The sequence below is a fragment of the Solanum stenotomum genome, chromosome 8, assembly GCF_019186545.1.
Source record: "Solanum stenotomum isolate F172 chromosome 8, ASM1918654v1, whole genome shotgun sequence".
Classification (NCBI taxonomy): Eukaryota; Viridiplantae; Streptophyta; class Magnoliopsida; order Solanales; family Solanaceae; genus Solanum; species Solanum stenotomum.
Genome location: NC_064289.1, coordinates 12,578,312 through 12,598,668, shown reverse-complemented (window position 1 = coordinate 12,598,668; position 20,357 = coordinate 12,578,312). Strand labels below are relative to the sequence as shown.

General features: G+C 33.7%; 3 protein-coding genes across 3 annotated transcripts; all 3 read left to right on the top strand.

Moving 5' to 3' along the window:
- Positions 1-1,500: 1,500 nt before the first annotated feature.
- LOC125872649 (probable alkaline/neutral invertase D) lies at positions 1,501-5,287 on the top strand. The gene is made up of 4 exons (XM_049553410.1): positions 1,501-1,928; positions 2,215-2,646; positions 3,823-4,381; positions 4,672-5,287. Exons 1-4 carry the CDS (start codon positions 1,560-1,562, stop codon positions 4,965-4,967), a joined length of 1,656 nt encoding a protein of 551 aa, XP_049409367.1. The 5' UTR covers positions 1,501-1,559; the 3' UTR covers positions 4,968-5,287.
- A 1,545-nt stretch (positions 5,288-6,832) lies between these two features.
- LOC125872681 (uncharacterized) lies at positions 6,833-11,124 on the top strand. The gene is made up of 2 exons (XM_049553442.1): positions 6,833-7,285; positions 10,857-11,124. Exons 1-2 carry the CDS (start codon positions 7,106-7,108, stop codon positions 11,028-11,030), a joined length of 354 nt encoding a protein of 117 aa, XP_049409399.1. The 5' UTR covers positions 6,833-7,105; the 3' UTR covers positions 11,031-11,124.
- A 4,549-nt stretch (positions 11,125-15,673) lies between these two features.
- LOC125872659 (transcription factor TCP8-like) lies at positions 15,674-17,212 on the top strand. Its single transcript, XM_049553420.1, has one exon. It carries the CDS (start codon positions 15,926-15,928, stop codon positions 16,907-16,909), a length of 984 nt encoding a protein of 327 aa, XP_049409377.1. The 5' UTR covers positions 15,674-15,925; the 3' UTR covers positions 16,910-17,212.
- Positions 17,213-20,357: the final 3,145 nt, after the last annotated feature.

Genomic DNA, 20,357 nt, shown 5'->3' with positions numbered 1-20,357 from the left:
TTCATGTGAGAGATCTCACATTGTGAGAAGAAAAACACCTTATTTTGTTTAGTAGAAATCGTATTGCAGGTAAAGTCGAGAGGTTCATCACGACAATTTCACGTACAATAGTACAAAATTTTCTTTTCTTGCAATGTCATATGTTAAAATGTTCTTAGTTTAGCTGCAGTAATATTTATACTGAACAGAACAAGGTGTTTTTCTTCTCACCTTCTCTCACATAGAGTTATTATTTTTTCTAAATAAATAAAGAGATGATAGGACATTCCTTACATAAAATTATGAACAAAATTAATGTTAAAAAATAGACAAAAGTTTAGGGGAGGACCAAAAGTGCACTAATATTGCAAACACGAGGGACTATTAGTGCTCCATGTGAAAACTCAAGATGACTTTAAATCTTAACCAAAGATGAGAGACTATTTTGGGCCTTCTCTCTATAATTACTAATGACCAGCATTATTACTTATTGGATACTGTAGTCCTTTTGGATAAGATTGAAAAGTGAAATCCTTATTGTTCTTACTTTGTTTCTCCCTTTGTATAATGGTCGGGAACTTGGGATGATGGCTGTTGTTCATTGACTCACTTTTTGCTTTCAGTTGAGCCATAATGTTACACAGATTCGTGTTCTGTACAATTTTCGTCCAGGAATTTGATACTAAGTGATTTTCTGGACTTCCTGACCATCTATTTATGTGTTTGTACATATATGCACCTAAATATTCCAACTTTATGTAATGAAAAGCCCCTTACCTTTTTCTGCAAGATAATGTTTGTTGGTTGAGAATTACCAAGTTATTCAGATAGATAACAAGTTTGTGTTTTTATATTGGTGTGCAACTTGTATTGTAGTCTAAAGGGGCTAATGCTTATGATTTCTAGTTATATGGGATTTTCTGAAGTTCTGTATATGTTTTTTGACACACTTAAGCGAATGTGCACACACATGTTTGTATGTCTGTGTCTATGTATCTATTTGTGTCCCCTTAAATTACTTACGAGTATTGAAATAAAATGGGTCCGGATGAAGTGGAATGGATTCATATAGCTGATCTAACTAATTTGATATGGCATAGTTGATTGATTAATACAAATGCATGCTCACAAACACCAGTATTTGTGTGCGTAAGGTTCCTTCTTTTTGTGCGACACAGAGTGCTAGTGGGTTGACATGTAGCTAATCCATCCCTTTCAATTTGTTTGTCTTACTTTCCTTTTTAGTCAGTTTTAAAGAAAAATCCCTCTTTCCTTTTTCCGCAACTCCTTAGTTCTAATTTTCCACGCAACATGTTTAAGACCACAAGATTAAAAGACATTTTGGTCCAATTTATATATCTTTAATTTAAGATTACAAGATTCGAAAGTTTTCTTTACTTTCTAAAACTCCGGGACTAGTCAATACTAGATAAACAAATTGAAACAAAGGGAGTACTATTTTCCTAAGAAGAAATAACAATTTTGTGTTTCTATATGGAGCTGCAACCTGTATTTTGTTCTTAAAGGTATTATTGTTAATGATGCAGAGTACTTCCAAGGATTGAAGGTTTAAGGCGACCATGGAAGAAACTGGACTGAGAAATGTGGGCTCCAACTGCTCCATTTCTGAAATAGATGATTATGATCTCTCGAAGCTTTTAAACAAGCCAAGGTTAAACATAGAGCGGAAGAGATCTTTTGATGAGAGGTCACTCAGTGAGTTATCCATTGGCCTATCTAGAGGCTTAGATCATTATGAAAGTGCTTCACCAGGCCGGTCCGTCTTGGACACCCCAGTTTCATCAACCCGGAACTCTTTTGAGCCCCATCCAATGGTTGCTGAAGCATGGGATGCTCTACGCCGCACTATGGTTCATTTTCGTGGTCAACCAGTTGGCACAATAGCTGCAATTGACCATGCCTCTGAAGAAGTCCTCAACTATGATCAGGTCAGTATTTATATGAAATCCAAGTATTCCAGAATCTTGGTGCTCTTATGTGATATTGATTTAGTAATTTGCATAATATTGGTATCATATACTATGATTCGGTATGACTTTTTTGAACAAAAATGTGCGTTGGTTAGTGATGCCATACATAAAAATGTTGGGATATTGTCGTATTGATGCCGAAACTGGGTTTAATATGGAGTGAGGTACAGTGATGTGATAAGGAGTATAATATTATCTGTTTTATCTGAGTACTTATCCAGTGAAGATTTCGTTTGATGTGTAGGTTTTTGTTCGAGATTTTGTGCCTAGTGCTTTGGCCTTCCTGATGAATGGAGAGCCAGATATAGTCAAGAACTTCTTGTTGAAGACACTTCAGCTTCAGGGATGGGAAAAAAGAGTAGATAGATTCAAGTTGGGAGAAGGGGTTATGCCTGCTAGTTTCAAGGTTCTTCATGATCCTGTTCGTAAGACAGATACCATAGTAGCAGATTTTGGTGAAAGTGCAATTGGAAGAGTTGCTCCAGTTGATTCTGGGTTTTGGTGGATAATTCTTCTCCGTGCTTACACAAAATCTACTGGAGACTTGAGTCTCTCTGAAACAACAGAGTGCCAAAAGGGGATGAGACTTATATTGAGCTTGTGTTTGTCTGAAGGATTTGACACATTTCCAACTCTGCTATGTGCTGATGGATGCTCAATGATTGATCGGAGGATGGTATTATATTTTGTCATCTTACCTTCTCAATTTGTTTGGATCTTCTTATCATTGTGATATAAAGCATGTTTAGCTTAGATGATTGGAGCAGTTGATAAGCAACAAGAGCTGAAGCTGGTTTTATAAATAAGGAGTTAGTTGCTTACAATTTTTGTGATCGGGATTCATTTAGATGTGTACCCTTATGTTCTTCTATGCATTCTCATCTTATGTTTCGTGGTTATTGCTCTAAGATTCACAAAACTTTCAGTCGGAAAATGAACTTGTGCAATGGATTGACTACTAGTGACCTTTAGCTTTATTTTCTTTGTCCCTGCAAGGGCTCTAATGCATAGGAAATGGATTTTAGACTCTAGTAGAATTCAGTGAATGTTCTTAGCGTAGATCTCTGTTCTAAGTTGAAAGTAAACTAGCACTTTGTGCATCCCTCAGATCATCAAAATGCACCGTAAGCTAAATTTTGTGGGAGATTTGTCAACAAAACATATAACACTGTAAAATTTTGTATCCGTAGCCCCCTAAAAGTTTGTTTGCATCATTAGCCTCTTCAAATGATGTTCTAGTAGTTTTTCTTTCTGAAGCTTTATGTTGTTTTTGTAACCTTTTAGTACCTTGTTGGAACCCTATTAATAAAACTTTTACCTTGTCAGAAAAATAAACATAACACGGCTTATCTAGTGAAATTTTAGTTTCTGTTTATTTAAGAAAGAGAAACCATAACATGGCCTAACTGAATCGTTTCATGCGTTGAATTGCTATCTTTCATCATTTCTGAAGCTTCTCTTCCAGCTTAGTTGTCCATGACATACAAATTTCTTTAAAAAATTAATGTTTTCAAGTCAATGAATGTCTAGAGGTGAACCTTTTATTTACGTTACTCTATTGTTTTGTCTGCATATCTGGCAATGATCAGAAAACTCTAATAGTAAATGGATCTAAACTAAGAGACTGAAATTCTTGGCTTTGTGAGTTTCCTTATCCATTCTTAGAGGACTAGACTTTTATGCTTAAAAGAACAGTAACACAACTATTTCTTGCCTCCAAAATGTTGTTTTGTAGTGTTAAATATTAGAATGTCATTACCTGGTAGTTACTTGAAAATTACGTCCCATGATTGGTGTTTTGCCTTCGAAGAGACATTAATTGGATATTTTATTTATTGTGGTTGATTTTCAGGGTGTTTATGGATATCCTATTGAGATCCAAGCACTCTTCTTCATGGCACTGAGATCTGCATTGGCTATGTTGAAGCACGATACAGAAGGGAAAGAATTCATTGAGAGAATAGTGAAGCGCCTGCATGCCTTGAGTTATCATATGCGAAGTTATTTTTGGCTCGACTTTCAACAGTTAAATGACATATATCGCTATAAAACTGAAGAGTATTCTCACACTGCAGTAAATAAGTTTAATGTTATTCCTGATTCAATCCCAGAGTGGGTATTTGATTTTGTGCCTACACGTGGAGGTTACTTTATTGGAAACGTTAGTCCTGCAAGGATGGACTTCAGGTGGTTTGCTTTGGGTAACTGTATTGCCATCTTGTCTTCCCTTGCCACTCCAGAACAAGCTTCTGCTATTATGGATCTCATAGAAGCCCGCTGGGAGGAGCTAGTAGCAGATATGCCTTTGAAGATATGTTATCCAGCAATTGAAAATCACGAATGGCGGATAGTAACTGGTTGTGATCCCAAGAATATTAGATGGAGTTACCATAACGGAGGATCTTGGCCAGGTTCGACCATCATCCTTCTGCACTGCATTTTATTTGATACTTCATTTGTTAACTCCTGCAATTGAGTAGAGCATGACTTTGATCATTGTTGGAAGTTATTTTATACGACTCCATACTATGTTACAAGTATTCTTTGCTTTGGAAGTCTTTTGTTAGTCTTAGTTTTACTTTTTTATTAGAGAAAGAAATGAAAAGCATAGTCTAATTCAACATTACCAATTTCAAAAAAAGAAGAGAAAATCAGTCTTATTGTTGAAGTCAATTGATCTTACACTTGCTAATAAATGCAGTGCTTTTGTGGTTGCTAACGGCTGCCTGCATTAAGACTGGACGGCCACAAATTGCAAGACGGGCAATTGATCTTGCTGAGAGCCGCTTACTCAAGGACAGCTGGCCTGAATATTATGATGGAAAGCTCGGAAGATACATTGGTAAACAAGCAAGAAAGCACCAGACGTGGTCAATTGCTGGATATCTTGTAGCAAAAATGTTGCTGGAGGATCCTTCACACTTGGGAATGATCTCTTTGGAAGAGGACAAGCAAATGAAGCATGTAATCAAGCGATCATCTTCATGGACGTTCTGAGGTGTTGAGTTGAAGCAAGAGACAAACAGTAGAAACGGATAGAGAAACACAGAAGGTGAGAGATGTTTTTTTGTTAACATTACAAGAAACACAATTCTTTGGCTATTTCTGTCCCTTGTAGGTTTGCTCAAAAGTTCCCTTTGTGTAAATTAGCATCATCCAGCCAGATCAATGTCTTGTTTTTCTTAAAATAAGAGACTTTTGTTTTGATAGTTTCCACTGTGTTGGACCAATTTTAGATAATGATCATCTAATTGTTTTGACAAAGACAGTGAATATGATGTTTCCTAACTATATATATATATTGATTGTTGCCTAAATTGAACCAAACTTATTGATACAATTTTATCCCTTATACTTGAATGAAACACTTACGTAAAAAAGAAAAGAAAAAAGTGTTCCTCAGTTTGCTGCCCTGTTGATAAAACAATAAAAAAAAACACTCAAATTTTCAACAAAAAAGGGGTGTAAACTAAGCACCAATTATTAAAGGAAACAATGAATGAATAGAGGATAATGCAGAGAAGGGTGACAAAATTAGCCTAGGAAAAAATGATTTATCCAACTCACCTATTTATTAACTAGTCCATTTTGATCCGTTCATTTTGATTCTAATCCATTTATTTTGACTCTCATCTATTCATTTTGACTCGTGATGTACCCAACTCACTTATTTATTAACGTAGTCCATTTTGATCCGTTCATTTTGGCTCATCCATTTTGATCCGTTAATTTTAATTCATTCATTTTGATCCGTTAATTTTGACTCATCCATTTTGATCCGTTAATTTTGACTCGTCCATTTTGATCCGTTCATATGGCTGAGACAGATGGGTCCAAGAATAAGAGCTCTAAGATAATGGGCCCAAAATTCAATATAATAGAGTGACATATTTTGCGACCATTGTTAATTTGGATCCCACATAATCTTAGTATATGTCACTATACAATAAAGTAAAAGTTGCCTAAACGACCTCAAATACCATCCAAGAGAATATTTCTCTGAAAAATTAAGAAACACACTTTTTTTTCTTCAATAAATTAGAAAACTACAACCTTCAAAAAACAATAAAAATGAAACATTTGCCTCATAATATTTGGAGAATGATCAACTATAAATACAGATGCTATTATTTAGTTTATCAACAGATGCTATTATTTAGTTTATCTAACACCTTTTTTGACTGTAATGATTTATCTTCGTATATTTATTCATATTCGATATTTACATTATGTCATATCAATTTATCATAATTAAATGACGTAATAGGGTTATAACTTATAATGATTTGTTAACTAACATATTTAGCATCTTTTAATTTTCATCTATTTTTTTTCCACTTTCCAGAACTTAAATTTGATAAGTTTTTAAATTTACTTTGACATGATACTTTTCTGCTAATTTAGTTGTCTATTATTATTATTTTTTCTAATTTCTAATATTTCATCTTATTAATCAAATTATTTTTTTAATTTTTTGTGTTCAGTCAAAAAAGGATAATACACAATTTTCTTCGATGACGACCGTTGAGAAAAGAAAATAAGAAAAGAGGAGAAAAATATATTTTGGGCCTTTCATTGCTCGGTCATAAAGTGCAAATATTCCACGTGTTTATTTTTGACGTTTTTAAAAAGACAAAATTACGTATTAATTTATCTCTAATTTAAATAAAATGAAACAAAAGTAACAGTGATATAATTCATTCTTTACCACGAAAGGATTTGGGGGCAAAGGATAGAGTTGGAGTTTTTGTCGAGTTTTGAGTATGAATTTTTTTTTTCCTTTAAAATAGGATATAATCTAAATAAATTAGTCGAACTTCAATCGTCGTATAAATTATTTTTTGAGTAAGGAGGAGAAAAGGGTTTATTGGGCTTTAAATTGTAGTGTCAGCAGAAACAAGAAGAAACAAAAAGAGAGAAAACTAAAGGCCTAAAATTGATCTCTTCAACATTCACATATTCTTTTCTTCTTCAATTAGTCCCAAAAAGCCGAAGCAACTTGTCTACCCTCTTTGAATTCTCCTTTAATGGCAGCAGTAACCAGAAATTAGCAGTGTTCTCCGAAAAGGGTCTCTCAGAAATAGAGAATAAAATAAACAATAAGATCTTTTTTGAAGAAGAAGAGTGGTTATTTGATGTCGCTGAGAATTAAAGCAGTTGTTGATAAATTCGTACAAGAATTGAAAGAGGCATTAGATGCTGATATACAAGATAGGATAATGAAAGAGAGGGAGATGCAGAGTTATATTGAGGAGCGTGAACGTGAGGTTGCCGAGCGTGAAGCTGCTTGGAAAGCTGAACTTTCTCGTCGTGAGGTACACATCTGGAAAAAAAAATTCCATTTTTTCTTCGAAGATTTTAGTTATTTTGAACTTATTTGCTGATTCTTGTATTGGGTTTGACTGAATTTTTCGAAATATAGTGAAGTTCGGAAATGGGGTGTTTTTTTTTTGAGTTTTTTCCTCATTTTTTTGAGAGAGAAATTGAGTAGATTGGTTAGAAAAGAAATTCCTTCTTTCTTTGGATAGTTTAGTTTTCTTTTGGGAGTGATTTCTGGCTTTCCGTTTTTCAAATCACAGGATCAATCAATTTTTTTGCTTTATTTGGATTCATTTCATTCACTATGGAAAATGGATTGACTGAATTACTCGAACATATACTGTATACTGCTGATGGGAAGTGGGGTGTTTCTTTTTGTTGCTAACCGTGGTGTCCGCGACTAATTTCATGGAATACCTCCCACCTCCCACCTCCCACCTCCCACAAGCAACAATACCAGATAACTGTGTCCATCAAGGCTAAGATAAATGGAAAGAAATCATGTAGTGTTTTTGTGAATACATCTTCTTTTATGAGAAGTGGAATAGATTTATCAGCTTATCATAAATTTCAAAGTATGCGTGGAAAAAAAAAGAACTTCTTTTCATCTTGTTTCTTATAACTAAAAGCTGAAGGAGCATAGTTAGGATTAGTAGGTTTTTCCCTGTCCTACTTAGATCAATAATGTATTAAAAGGGAAACGAAGTAGATATAAAATCAAGAAGTTATCTTTTAGAAGACCTATAATCTTTCTGAATTAATGCAGACCTAGTAAGAATATAACATAATGGAACAAAGGACTAATCTTAGTTATTCCAACTAGTTCAGAGTTCAGACTAATGCTTAGTTGTTGTAGTCCTTGCATTGGGTCCAATGTTTGTCAAAAGTCTTAGTTTGTCTAGAGACGTGTATGTCAATATATGTATAATTATGAGATGAGTGAACCTCTAGTTTTCGAGAAATCCTAATTTGCGGAAAAAAACATATTACTAGCCAACACCAAATAGAGTAGAATGATCACATAGGGTTCTTAATCGAATCCAGCTAATTGAGGATTGAGGCCTTGTTGATTCATTGATGATTGATTGATTGAATGGAGATATTGATTAGCTTACAATTCCTTTCATATCTTGCTTGAGAAAGTTTAAGATTTTTTCTTTCTTTTGATAACTAATATTGGAGGGACATAGTGGAGGACATGTAGCATTATTTTTTTCCTTTAATTTATAAGTGGTGGTGAAATGAAATGAAAGGTTTCCTTTATTGTGTTTAAAAGATACTGTTGACCTCTTAATGTCTAAGTAGCGCCACCCTCACGTTGCCCTGGAATTTTATGTGGTTTGAAAGGTTAACTAAGCTATTTACCTTAGGGCTAGCCAGCCAGTTTTACTTTCACCTGAAACAATAGATGCATCCTTGTTACAGGCACTGGATAAGCGTAATTGTATAGATTGGACTTGATGATGTACAAACTTAATGATGCCGTTGGAATATCAAATATCAATATAAAAAGTGGACTACAGCCCTTGTTTAATTTTGCCTCTGGTCAATTTGGATCATAGATTATTTAGTTGACTGAGGGGTTGTAACCTAATTTATGTACCAGGGTCTCAACAAGAGGCTCCATAAATGATTTAACAGAACCTGTGTAGTCTAAGGTTGACCTTATTGGTTAAAGACCAGCCCGTAGGAATTTTGCAATAATTAGACCGTGTATAGTGAGGTTTTAGAGTCTGTGTTCTCCCTGTTGCATTCAAATATTTCTCTATTAAGGCCAGCTGAGTAGTATGTCAATTGTGATAGACAACACATTAACCCCCTGCAGTTGAATCAGAAATTATTCCTCAGTGATATTGTTGTGTGGAAATTAAGTAAATTTGCAGAAGTTTCATTAAGTTACTTTCATAAGAAACTTAAGAAGATAGAAATGTTTCAGGTCACCTCCCATAGTCGTAAGAAGATAGAAATATTTCAGGTCACATAGTCGTACTTGTGTATCCTCAGAAGAAATGCATATCCTGCACTTTCAGATAGTGCACTTTGGATCTATTAAAAGCTCAATCACTAGGACTTTCAGTGTGATGTTACTCTAGAACATGTCCTTCTCTCACTTATATGCTTATGCAATAATGTATAGTGGCTTTGAGTCAATGTCATAATTTACAAGATTATTGTAACAGAGCAATCAAACAAAAACTTTCGTGATCCTGTCCTAAATTCTAGCTTGCTCAAGTCATCCCTGTATATATTATTATTCAAGAGATTAAACAGGGTTGGCCGTTTTCTGGATTCAAAATTTTCCACCCATATCTGTCGAGGCAGTTAAGGGATCACATGTTTCCCTTCACATATACATGAAAAAGTCTTACTTTTAACCATATTAAAGGCCTTCCAAGCATACATGTCATATGGAAACTTGATGTAATGCATGAACCGTAATATGTCCTATGTGAGCATCCTTCAACATGGTTAAAAGAAGACTCAACCTTTGGAGGCAGATATATTAGAACCTAAATTATCTTGTAAGAATTCAATGCACTTGTTGCTGCTTTACTACCATTGAGTGCAAATTGAATTGGCTATTCAGGTGTTTCCCCTTTAAAAGATTACATGCTTCCTCTTGAAAACCACATAGCGGCATATCTTCATGACTTGAAGACAGTTAATATAAATTCTAATTGCATGTTACATAACAAAAAAATTCTAATTGCCTGTTGCATAATTGTTCACTAGTCATTCCACTACACACACCAGTCAAGGCCTTTTTCTTCATCAAGTTTTGTAGTGTGCACCATTTTACCAGCAACCATTTCTTGAGCTTAGAAAACCATTTGTAATCCCAGTCTGGTCGGATGTGACTATTGGAATAGTGAGAGCTGAGAGTTGTGTAAATGCTGATTTTTTCACAATTAAGATAGCTAGCTGAACTCAATGTATTCACATTTTATGACAAAATTTCACATTAACTGGAATAATCATTTTGCATTTTGTTCAATACTTCTGTGTTCAGCTGTTCCAATTTGTTCAGTGTCACCTATGCATCTCAATTATGGATTAAAGAAGTTCCATGCCACTCTAGAATGCGAACAATGGACGAGCACCTGCTCCATACCTTCTAATATTCTTGACAATTCCAACTGACTCTTATTCTTTCTCTTGATTTAATATGAGTCTTTGACAGCTTTATTCTGAGAATTTACACGTTCCTAATCTTGATAGAGGTCCTTGGAAATTAAATTCCTTGTCAACACCTGATATGAAAATTGAGAATGGTGAAATGTCTAGTGAATTTTAACATTTTCAGACCTGGGTTTTTTGGCACGCACAAGCATTTCTTTTGTTAACTTATTTGTGGCCGTGAGAAAGGTGAAACATGGTCTATTTATTTGAGTTCAAAGTTCAATACAGAAGTTATATTAGTCAAAGAAGGAAGTAAATGACCATTTTACAGCGTTTTAGTTTTTTATAATAGTTGCAAATTTTGAGTCAAGTATCTAGTGTATGTGCCTCTATGATAGCTGATGTTCCCTTGAGTACATTTGTAACATGTCACAGTTTTGATCCCAGGCGGAAATTGCTCGGCAAGAAGCCAGGTTAAAGATGGAGAGGGAAAACCTTGAGAAAGAGAAAAGTGTACTAATGGGGACTGCATCCAACCAAGACAATCAAGATGGAGCTCTTGAAATAACGGTTAGTGGGGAAAAGTATCGTTGTCTGAGATTCGCAAAAGCAAAGAAGTGAAGGCACTAAAAGTAGGAGCAAATATCAGTATGTTTGTTTATACACAGCTAGTTTGCTGGATGCTCATATAAATTTTTAATCAAGATTGAATTTATGCAGCCTCTGTTACTTAGAAAAGAAAATTAGATCTGTGCCTCTTTGAAGTTCATTGAAAAATATTACTGCAATTTTTCTGTTGTGCCTCTTTTAGGCCTGAGCTATAAATCTGTTCTACCTTGGAATCTTGAAAAACCCGAGTTTATCCGAGGCTTCTCTTCCTTTGGATGTTGTCCAGACAATTCTACTGTTCACATCCAACTACATCCTTCATCCAAATATTGTTTAGGTTATGAGTCCGAAGTCGGTTCCTCATAGAGCAAGGTAGTTCTTCAACATGTCATTTGCACATAAAGGTATTGTTTTCTAATATTTAGGAAACAAACTTGTCCATTTCTAACTGTTTACTGTTTGAGGGTAACATTGTAACAAAGTCCTTACTTGTCCATTAAGCTATTAACTATAGTAGCTGAGAGGTCCTTTCCAGGTGAAAAAGAGAAAAGAAGTCTATTTTTCTTCTCCTCTTTTTGTAGTAAAGTTGTTGTAGCTAAGTAAGTTAAGTTGAAAATAGAAAAAGAAGGAAGTCTAATTGGGAGACAACTCTATTATATAGGAAAGACTTATCTTTGGTTTAGTTAGAATTGGAATTTTTCTCTTTACAGAAAGGTAATTCCAGGTCCACCCATTGAAAAATACAATTATTAGTTCTCACTTGCTGCCTTTTTTCCAACCTTTTCGTGTAAACGTGAGAGGCAGATTCAAGATTTTAAGCACTGTGATACCTAATATTGTTGCGTGGCGATGAATACAAACTTAGTATAAAATTGTGTAATTATATATATGTATTATCTTTGACTTATTGGCTACAAAAGAAAGTGACTTTACCATGAGAAGGATAGTGATGTCTACATTGTTGGTTATCTTAAATTTCATTTAAGAAATGATTATAGGGGATGAAGTATTGTGTGGTAAAACAAATAATAGTTTGATGACTTTTCTTTGATACGAAAAATGTTGTTCATTTTTTTCATGTTTGATTGAGAGAAACTTCATGAAAAGCTTTTCTGAAAAAATATTGAACCAAATGTCACGGATGGAATATTTCACTCCATATGACTTGTAAATTATCGAATCAAACTAACGATAATATATATGAGATGAATTAATAATTAATCACATGTTCTTTGAAATATCTTTTAAATAAGTTCTTGTGAAGTCACTGCCAAAATTCTACATATCCTACTTCAAAAGTTAGCAAGAAATAGAAAGTAAATTAATACAAGCTAATTAATTACATAAATATCCGATAATAATAACCATATCTAAGATGCAGTGGGATGAGTTGGAGTGAATCATGGCCAGCTGCTGTATTGATTAGTGGTTTTAAATTCTGAAATGTAACAATAAAATGACTCTACTACTTAATGAAAAAAAGCAAACTAATCCTCCTCCCGTTTTAGTAATTTATTCGTCAGTTTTGACTTGACATAAAATTTAATAAAATAAAGAAGATTTTTAAATTTTGTGGTGTTAAATTAAAGATACATAATTAATCTTGTGGTGTTAAACATATCACGTGAAAATTTTAAACTAAAGAATTATTAAAAGAAAAGACATTCTTTTAAAAACAGACTAAAAAAATAACATAAACAAACTAAAACGGACGGTGTATAATTAATATTAAAAGATTATAGTAATAATAAGTTAGGTGAGGGAAGTGGGGTTGAGTTGTGATGAGCTGTGTATCCTTGTTAGGATTAGATGCTTTCACCTGAGTTGTCTTCCCTTTCAACTTTCTTCAATGAATCCAATTCTGAGTTTAATGTGTATGGATAATGCTGTTTTTTTTTTTTAAATTTTATATTATCATATAAAATTGATTTATGAATCTAATAATTTATTACAACAAATTAATAATATTAATAGCTTTATATATTATGTACACCCCAGTAAACAATTTGAAGTCTATTCACCCATTTGCTACCTCCAAACAGAGTTAGAATTTGAATTTTAAACTTTAAGATAACGATGTCATGTGTTAATATTTGATTTTGAATTTAATTTTATATTTTTTAAAAAATATAATTAAAAAATTTAAATTAAAGCTACTAAGTTCGACCACTTTACATAATCTTCCAAGCTATGCGCCTATCATTATTTCTTTTGGTCACTTTCTCTGACTTTTCTTAATGTTGAATGTTGGGTGAGCTCATGAGAGTGAAGATTTGAGTACAAATTTTCTAAAGTTTATCCCGTTTGTTATTGTTTTTACAATAATAGCGTATTTAATATAATCTCATAAGTAAAATTTGAGAAGAATGTATATGTAAACTTTATTAGTACGATGAGATTATTTTCGATAGACGCTACACTTTGTTCATTATCTTTATTGAGTTACAAAATGTGCGTACATACAAAATTCTTTCATAACAGATTTTTTTATTTTATTTACTATGGTAAAGTTTTGGTTTGTGACAGCTACAATAATAGTGTCACATCAGCATCGTCAAGGAAGGTTGTTCGTTTTTTTCAGATTTTGTGGTAGCAAACACATGCAGAAAATTCAGTCTTGTATAATAAGTTGTATTACCTATTTTACTGCATTGTTATTTATTTTTAGCAATTTTGCTGCATTTAAGTTTGTATAAATGCATACATGTGTGTGTGTATACAAACACAACTAGACAAGTGGGGCTAATTTAAGGGGCCATTGGGTGGACTTCAATATATATAGTGATGGAGCCACGTGCTATAAAGGTCATGAAATCATCTTATTAAAAGATAAATACATATAGTATTTCAAGATTATTTTTTCTTCAAATTTCTTATTAGAATTTCTGGCTCGACTTCCACTTGAACTAAAGTTTCGTAAGGATACTAAAACAAACTTATATAATATAGCCATTAATCATTATCAAAAATCTAACAATTTGAAAAAGTCTCATCTGTTGTGATCATCGTATGACAACTTTGATCATCATATATTTGCTATTTTGACATTGGATTATATAAATACAACAATTAAAAATAATTTCACAAAATATTTGTGTATATTGAATTTGATTATTAATAAATATATAGTTGTATTCTACACCCGTTTATTTAATTAACATAAAAAAAATTTACACTATCAAATCATTTTTCCTTGACAAGTATCTTATCTTATATTTCAAGATTATTAATTTCATTTTTTAAAAAGTCTAACAAACAGATAACCAGATATTCTTTGAGCACATAAATCAAATTATTAAAAAGCAACTTGGCAAAACTAAAAATAATAAAAGCAACCTTAAATACTACAGTAAGAACTTTTATATCTATCAATAATAATATACTCTAATCCTTTTAGCATTAAATCACATCCTTTAAACGATAATTATATTATATAAGTAGAATTATTAATAACCTAAAGATAAGTTCATACAAATAACATTTAAGGGCCAATAGGTGTAGAATTTAAGATGTGGCTGCATCAGAACGCACTAATTTTGACACGCACTTTATATACATGTCAATTAATTATTAAAAATATCATAAATAACTAATTTTGAATCCAATAAATCAAATAAATTATGACTTTTGATAATTAACTTGAATCTAAATTCAAGGATCTATTATACTAACGAGGATTGTGATGAAATGAATATAATATTTATTCATAATTAGAGGTCTCTCATATTTGGAGCGAAGTGCTGACTAATCAAGAACTTTCATATTTTAAAAATACATGTTGCGGAATAAAGATGGTGAATGTATGTGTGAGCATACTAGGGATGATAAGACTAGAAACAGATTATTCGTTATAAAATAAGAGTGCTCTCCGTGGTGAACAAGATAGGAAAGAGAGATTAAGATGGTTTGGACATGTGAAAAAGAGATGCGCAGACGCCCCAATGATTGCGATAAGTTAAATATAGTAGGCACAAGAAGAAGTGATTAGGCATGACATGACACAACTTCAGATTACCAAGGATATGACCTTAGAGAGTAGGGTGTGGAGGTTGTGTATTATGACAGATTGTTAATAGTTAGTGAAGTATTATCTTATTTTTCGATGGTCTAGGCTTGTTGATGTCTGCCATTGTACTCGCCGTATTTTTTTAGTTTTTATTATAATATCTCTATCATCAACTGCTTATTTTATTTCAGTCATTGAACTATTCAGTAGTTATTCCGATTCGTTTATTATAGGTTTTGCACTATTTCTTTTATTAATTGTCATGTTTTTCTTAATATACGTGAATTTTCTATATTTGAATTGAAAGTCTTCAAAAAACAATCTATACATATTCTATCCTTTTAAACCTTGCTTATAAAAATCTCAATACAAATATCAAACGTCGGCAGTGCGGATGAGTTATGATAACATTGCTAACAAAGAGACCCCACGAGTGGGCTTTCCCTTATTAGTTTCTGCAAAATTTATCAGTGCTTTCTTCTTAACTTTACAGGTCCCCCACCTGCCCCTGCCACCACTCAGTTTGAATTGGACCCCTCCCCCCAACCCCACACCCACAACCCCACCTCCCTTTTAGCCCCACACCTCGTTCACCAGCTACACTTGTATTGATTCTCTTTTGGTAGGCACCCACACCTACTCTTCTTCTTCTTCTCTTCCATTAGCCAAATTCCACAAAGTTGAATTAAAGTGAAGAAAAAGAGAAACCCCACTAGCTCCACTTGTTCTGTTTTGGCTCAAAAAGACTTTGCACTACTACTTTGTTTCATTACCCTTTTTCTCCTAATTGGTCTCTTTCTTTGCTACAACTTCCAATTTCATAATACACAATTGGGTAAAATTTTCAAATATCAAAAGAAATCTTTGTTGTTAGGTCTTTTCCTTCACCCCACCTCCACACATGGAATTTAGAGAGTCAAATAGCAAAAACAACCAAGATGGTGGGAGCAATAGCAATAACAATAATAATAACAATAGTAATGAAAATAATAACAATGCGATTTCTACTAAAGTTGTTAAGAAGCCATCGAAAGACCGTCACACGAAGGTGGACGGTCGAGGGCGGCGCATCCGAATGCCGGCTTTATGCGCCGCCAGGGTTTTTCAGCTTACGAAAGAATTGGGTCATAAGTCCGATGGCGAAACCATTGAGTGGCTATTGCAACAAGCTGAACCGTCGATTATAGCTGCAACGGGAACAGGTACAATTCCGGCTAATTTCTCAACTCTTAATGTCTCTTTACGTAGCAGCGGGACTACAATTTCAGCTCCGCCGTCGAAATCCGCGCCTCTTTTCATCCACGGCGGCGCTACCACTATGCTGGGTTTCCACCACCAGATTCCGGGAAACAGTTTTGGGCAAGACCCAGATGAGAATTTCATGAAAAAGAGGTATAGAGAAGATACAGCTGCAGCAACAACCTCACCGTCATCATCATCAGCTAAACCGGAAAGAACCGGAGTTCAAGGTCACGAACCGGATCAAGAATCGAAACCCGGTTCATTGAATCCCTCTAGCTACATACCGGCTCCCGCCATGTGGGCGGTTGGGCCGGCGGCCGGTAACGTCGGAAACACGTTCTGGATGTTACCAGGTACCTCATCAACCATGCAGAGAATTGGTGGTTTCGAGTTACCAGGAGGTGGCCGGTTCAGTCCGGTTCAACTAGGATCAATGTTTTTGCAGCAGCCACAACCGGTTCAGCAGCTGGGGTTGGGTGTGACAGAGACTAATATGGGAATGTTGGCATCCATGAATGCATATAATGGTAGCAGTAGGGGTAGTGGGATTGATTTGGGGATGAATTTGGAGCAACATCATCATCATCAAAATCAGCCTCAAGGTAGTGACAGTGGTGATGAAAATCACAAAGATTCCCAATGATAACCCCAACATTGATACCACCAAAGTATGTGTGGGACTGGTTTTGTCAAGGGTCGGGTTTGAGCCATGAGTACGAAAAAATTCTTGATAGGAAGAGCTTACCCAAATGGGGCCTACATGACGCAAATTCGGAATAGTCATGCTCCAATGCCAGTACTAGACACCAGATAAGAAAAAAAAACTGCAAGATTGATGCCTTTTGAATTAATTCTTGATGCTTTTTTCCCCTTTTTAATGTAGTTAGGAGAGAATTGTTTGTGGTCATTGTAAATGTTTCTTTACTTTCAGTGCTTTTTTCACTCATTTTTAACAGTTTTGGAATTGGAGTTGCAGTCTAATGCATGGTTGCATTTGCACTATTATTTTTACCTAATTAAATAATTTAATCTCACCATAAAACGAAAATACATATTAAATGTATAGATGAAATTAAAGACACATTTTATCGGTATAAACACCTAATGCGAGTAAATTTTTATTCATATGAACATCTAAATTATAATCCTATCAAATGTCATGCTTCGGTTACCTCTCCTTTTTCATCATTCACAGGTTTATCTCGTTGAGAGAAAAAAATTTTTTGCTCAAAAATCATTTGTATGATAGAATTTTATTAGTTTGATTGGTTGACTATCTGAACTTTCACCATATTTAGTGAGAGTACGATTCTTATCTTGGAATTCCCTCCCCTTTTCCCTTCTTAACTTGTATCTTTTCATGAACTATCGTAATTTGTTTATATTATGGTTTCATCTTTTTGTTATATTTTGGCATTTTGGGTGGCCAAAAGGGTGATTGAATTCACTTTGGACACAATCAAAGGATGTGGTGATGGGGCTGCTCCACTTTCTTCCGAATGGAATTCTACGCGGCGTAAATTTAAAATAATCGGATTTCAATGTGAATTTTAGACATCGGATGAAATAAAAATAATCATTTTGGACAGTAACAAAAAACCTAATATAATAATGTACCTCCAAAATGTTCATGATAATTGGTGGAGTCAAGTCTTCTCCAAAAGGTCCTCCTTTCCTTGCCTTCCAAGTTGTACATAATTGAGAGGGATATAGATAAATATTAGTTTATTTTTATTATTCCCTTTTATCCAAAAATAAATGGTTTTTTCATAGTTGAAAAATGTATTAATTAATTTTTTTTTTTGGACAGGAGGGACTATCAACTAGTTGACTGAGTCTTCCAAATATGTTTACATTCAAATAGTATGGCCTAGCTGTTCATTTAATTTGATTGGTTCACAATTCTTTCCTATATGTCACTTCTTCGTCTCATTAGGAGTAAAAAGGAGAATTTTAAAATTAAACTATTTTTAAATAATAAGATAACATTATTTTTGGGTCAGATTAAAAAGAAAAGTGTGCCGCAAATAGGACAGAGGGAGTAATATTTATAATGTTGGATTGAAAAGAAGTATCATGTTAGCACTTGAATTGTCATTATCATGTTAATTTTAAATTAAGAGGAGCCAAACAATACCACTAGGACCCAATATGCCAATGTCACTAAGAATTTTAGTAGGATGTGAAATGCAAGACAAAGGATATGTTGAGTGCAATCAAGGCCAATGTTTAGTGACACTATTAAGTTGAATGCGTCAATGTCATAAGTAGAATTTAAGTGCAACACCAATGACTTGTAACATTGGTCATTGGTGACACTAGGAAATGGAAAGATTCTATTTTGTTGGGTGAATATGCTCACAGCAGCATGCACCTAAGCTTTTAAAACTCTATTTTTTAGTCTGGTGTTTCGTATTAGTATTGAAGTTCGACTATTTTAAATTCGTGAAACATAAGACTATTCGGAGGGAAATGCTTAGCAGCCCTATCCATTGCACCACATTCGTCGATGGTAAGCTTTTAAGACTTCACTTAAATGTATTGTCAAAAAAAATGAGAAAAATGATCTTTTATTTTTAGGAGTAGATTTAAGATAGACTCTTTTAAGTGTCACTCACTTGAGCAATTTTTTTTGGGGAAATAGTAATTTTAGTTCCTAAATTATGGTTATATTCTATTTTGGTCCCTATATTATTAGTCTAAGCATATTTCATGTTAACTACAAATACTCATTTTTGTCATTTGAGTAGAAGTTTCTAATATTTATTGTTTTCATTTTCTTCTTCTTTGTAGTTTTGCAAAAAAAAGGATAAATGTAGAATATTCCTTAAACTATAAAACATCATTGATCTTATTGATTTTTCATGAACTAATTATCAAAGTTACAAGAAGAAAAATGATCCAATTTAAATTTTAGGATAAACTATTCTTGAACTACCTTTTCTCCCTTGTTCTCAATTCTCTCTGTCTTCCACCATCATTGCCTTTTTGTGTTATATATTGGGCAAACCACTAGGAGTGGAGTATTATAAACCAAATTTTCAATGAAGGTGTTTACAATTATTTCACCAAATTTGAAATATAAAAAGGAATATAAAATAACAAGAGCAAAAGATTTCTCTTGATCAACATAAGTGTGGTGCATTGGTGAAACTGTTTCACCCTTAATTAGAAGTTTCAGATTCGAGCCTTGAATACGGAACAAATCATGTTAGGAGCGTCACCTTCTAATGGGCCCTGTAATGCATGATCCAGATTTAATCGGGATCTCCAAAAATAGAGAAAATCATGTTGGGAGCGCCACATCCAAATGGAACCTGCAATGCGCGATCCAACTTAGTTGGGGCTCCAATACGAACTTCGAACACTGAACGAGAAAAAAAATCTCTTTAACTTCTTTTTTAGTTGTTTCTGGTGCCAAAAGAAGCATTGGCTACATGCTGTCCTGGTTTAAATAACTGTCTAATATGTTTTTTTTTTCAAATAGGTTGAGGTTGTCATCTTTTAATTAACTATAGCAAGAATAAGAGGTCTTTAGCTAAATTAATTCCCTCAAAATTCAGAATTTTTTAAAATTAAATTCCAATTATTGAATCTATCTTCCACTTGCACCACAAGTAGCATCAAATATCAAAAAGAAGGTGGGACATGCAACTATCTAGGCCTAGAGCCTAGAGGCCTCAGGGAATCTCTTAATTTTTTGTTGTTTGCCTTATCTTAATCAACGACACTAATATGTTTAGTATATTTCTATAACTATAAGTAGAATTTAGAGAGTATAGATATATATGCTGATCTTATCTTTTTCTCGTGAAGATACAAATGTTATTTTCAAAAAATCATTGAAAAGGTGAATACAACACTAAATAGGACCTAGCTTAATTTTTTTGGTTCTTCGATCTTCACTTTCACCATTATTTTGAAGACAATTCTTATGGAAGGGTCGTGTGGTTCATGGGATAAGGTGAGATATTTCATATAATTAAAAATTGTGATTAAATTTTTACTTTATTCAGTTGAAAGCATAACTAATCTCAGAATAAATTTATACCTCAAACTTGATTAATATGCCCTTCCTCTCAACGACTTCA

Coding starts and splice junctions, on each gene's coding strand:
- LOC125872649 (XM_049553410.1), top strand. CDS start 1,560: ATGGAAGAAACTGGACTGAGAAATGTGGGCTCCAACTGCTCCATTTCT. Junction 1,929..2,214: donor AAGTCCTCAACTATGATCAG/GTCAGTATTTAT, acceptor TTTGATGTGTAG/GTTTTTGTTCGAGATTTTGT. Junction 4,382..4,671: donor TAACGGAGGATCTTGGCCAG/GTTCGACCATCA, acceptor TAATAAATGCAG/TGCTTTTGTGGTTGCTAACG.
- LOC125872681 (XM_049553442.1), top strand. CDS start 7,106: ATGTCGCTGAGAATTAAAGCAGTTGTTGATAAATTCGTACAAGAATTG. Junction 7,286..10,856: donor CTGAACTTTCTCGTCGTGAG/GTACACATCTGG, acceptor TTTTGATCCCAG/GCGGAAATTGCTCGGCAAGA.
- LOC125872659 (XM_049553420.1), top strand. CDS start 15,926: ATGGAATTTAGAGAGTCAAATAGCAAAAACAACCAAGATGGTGGGAGC.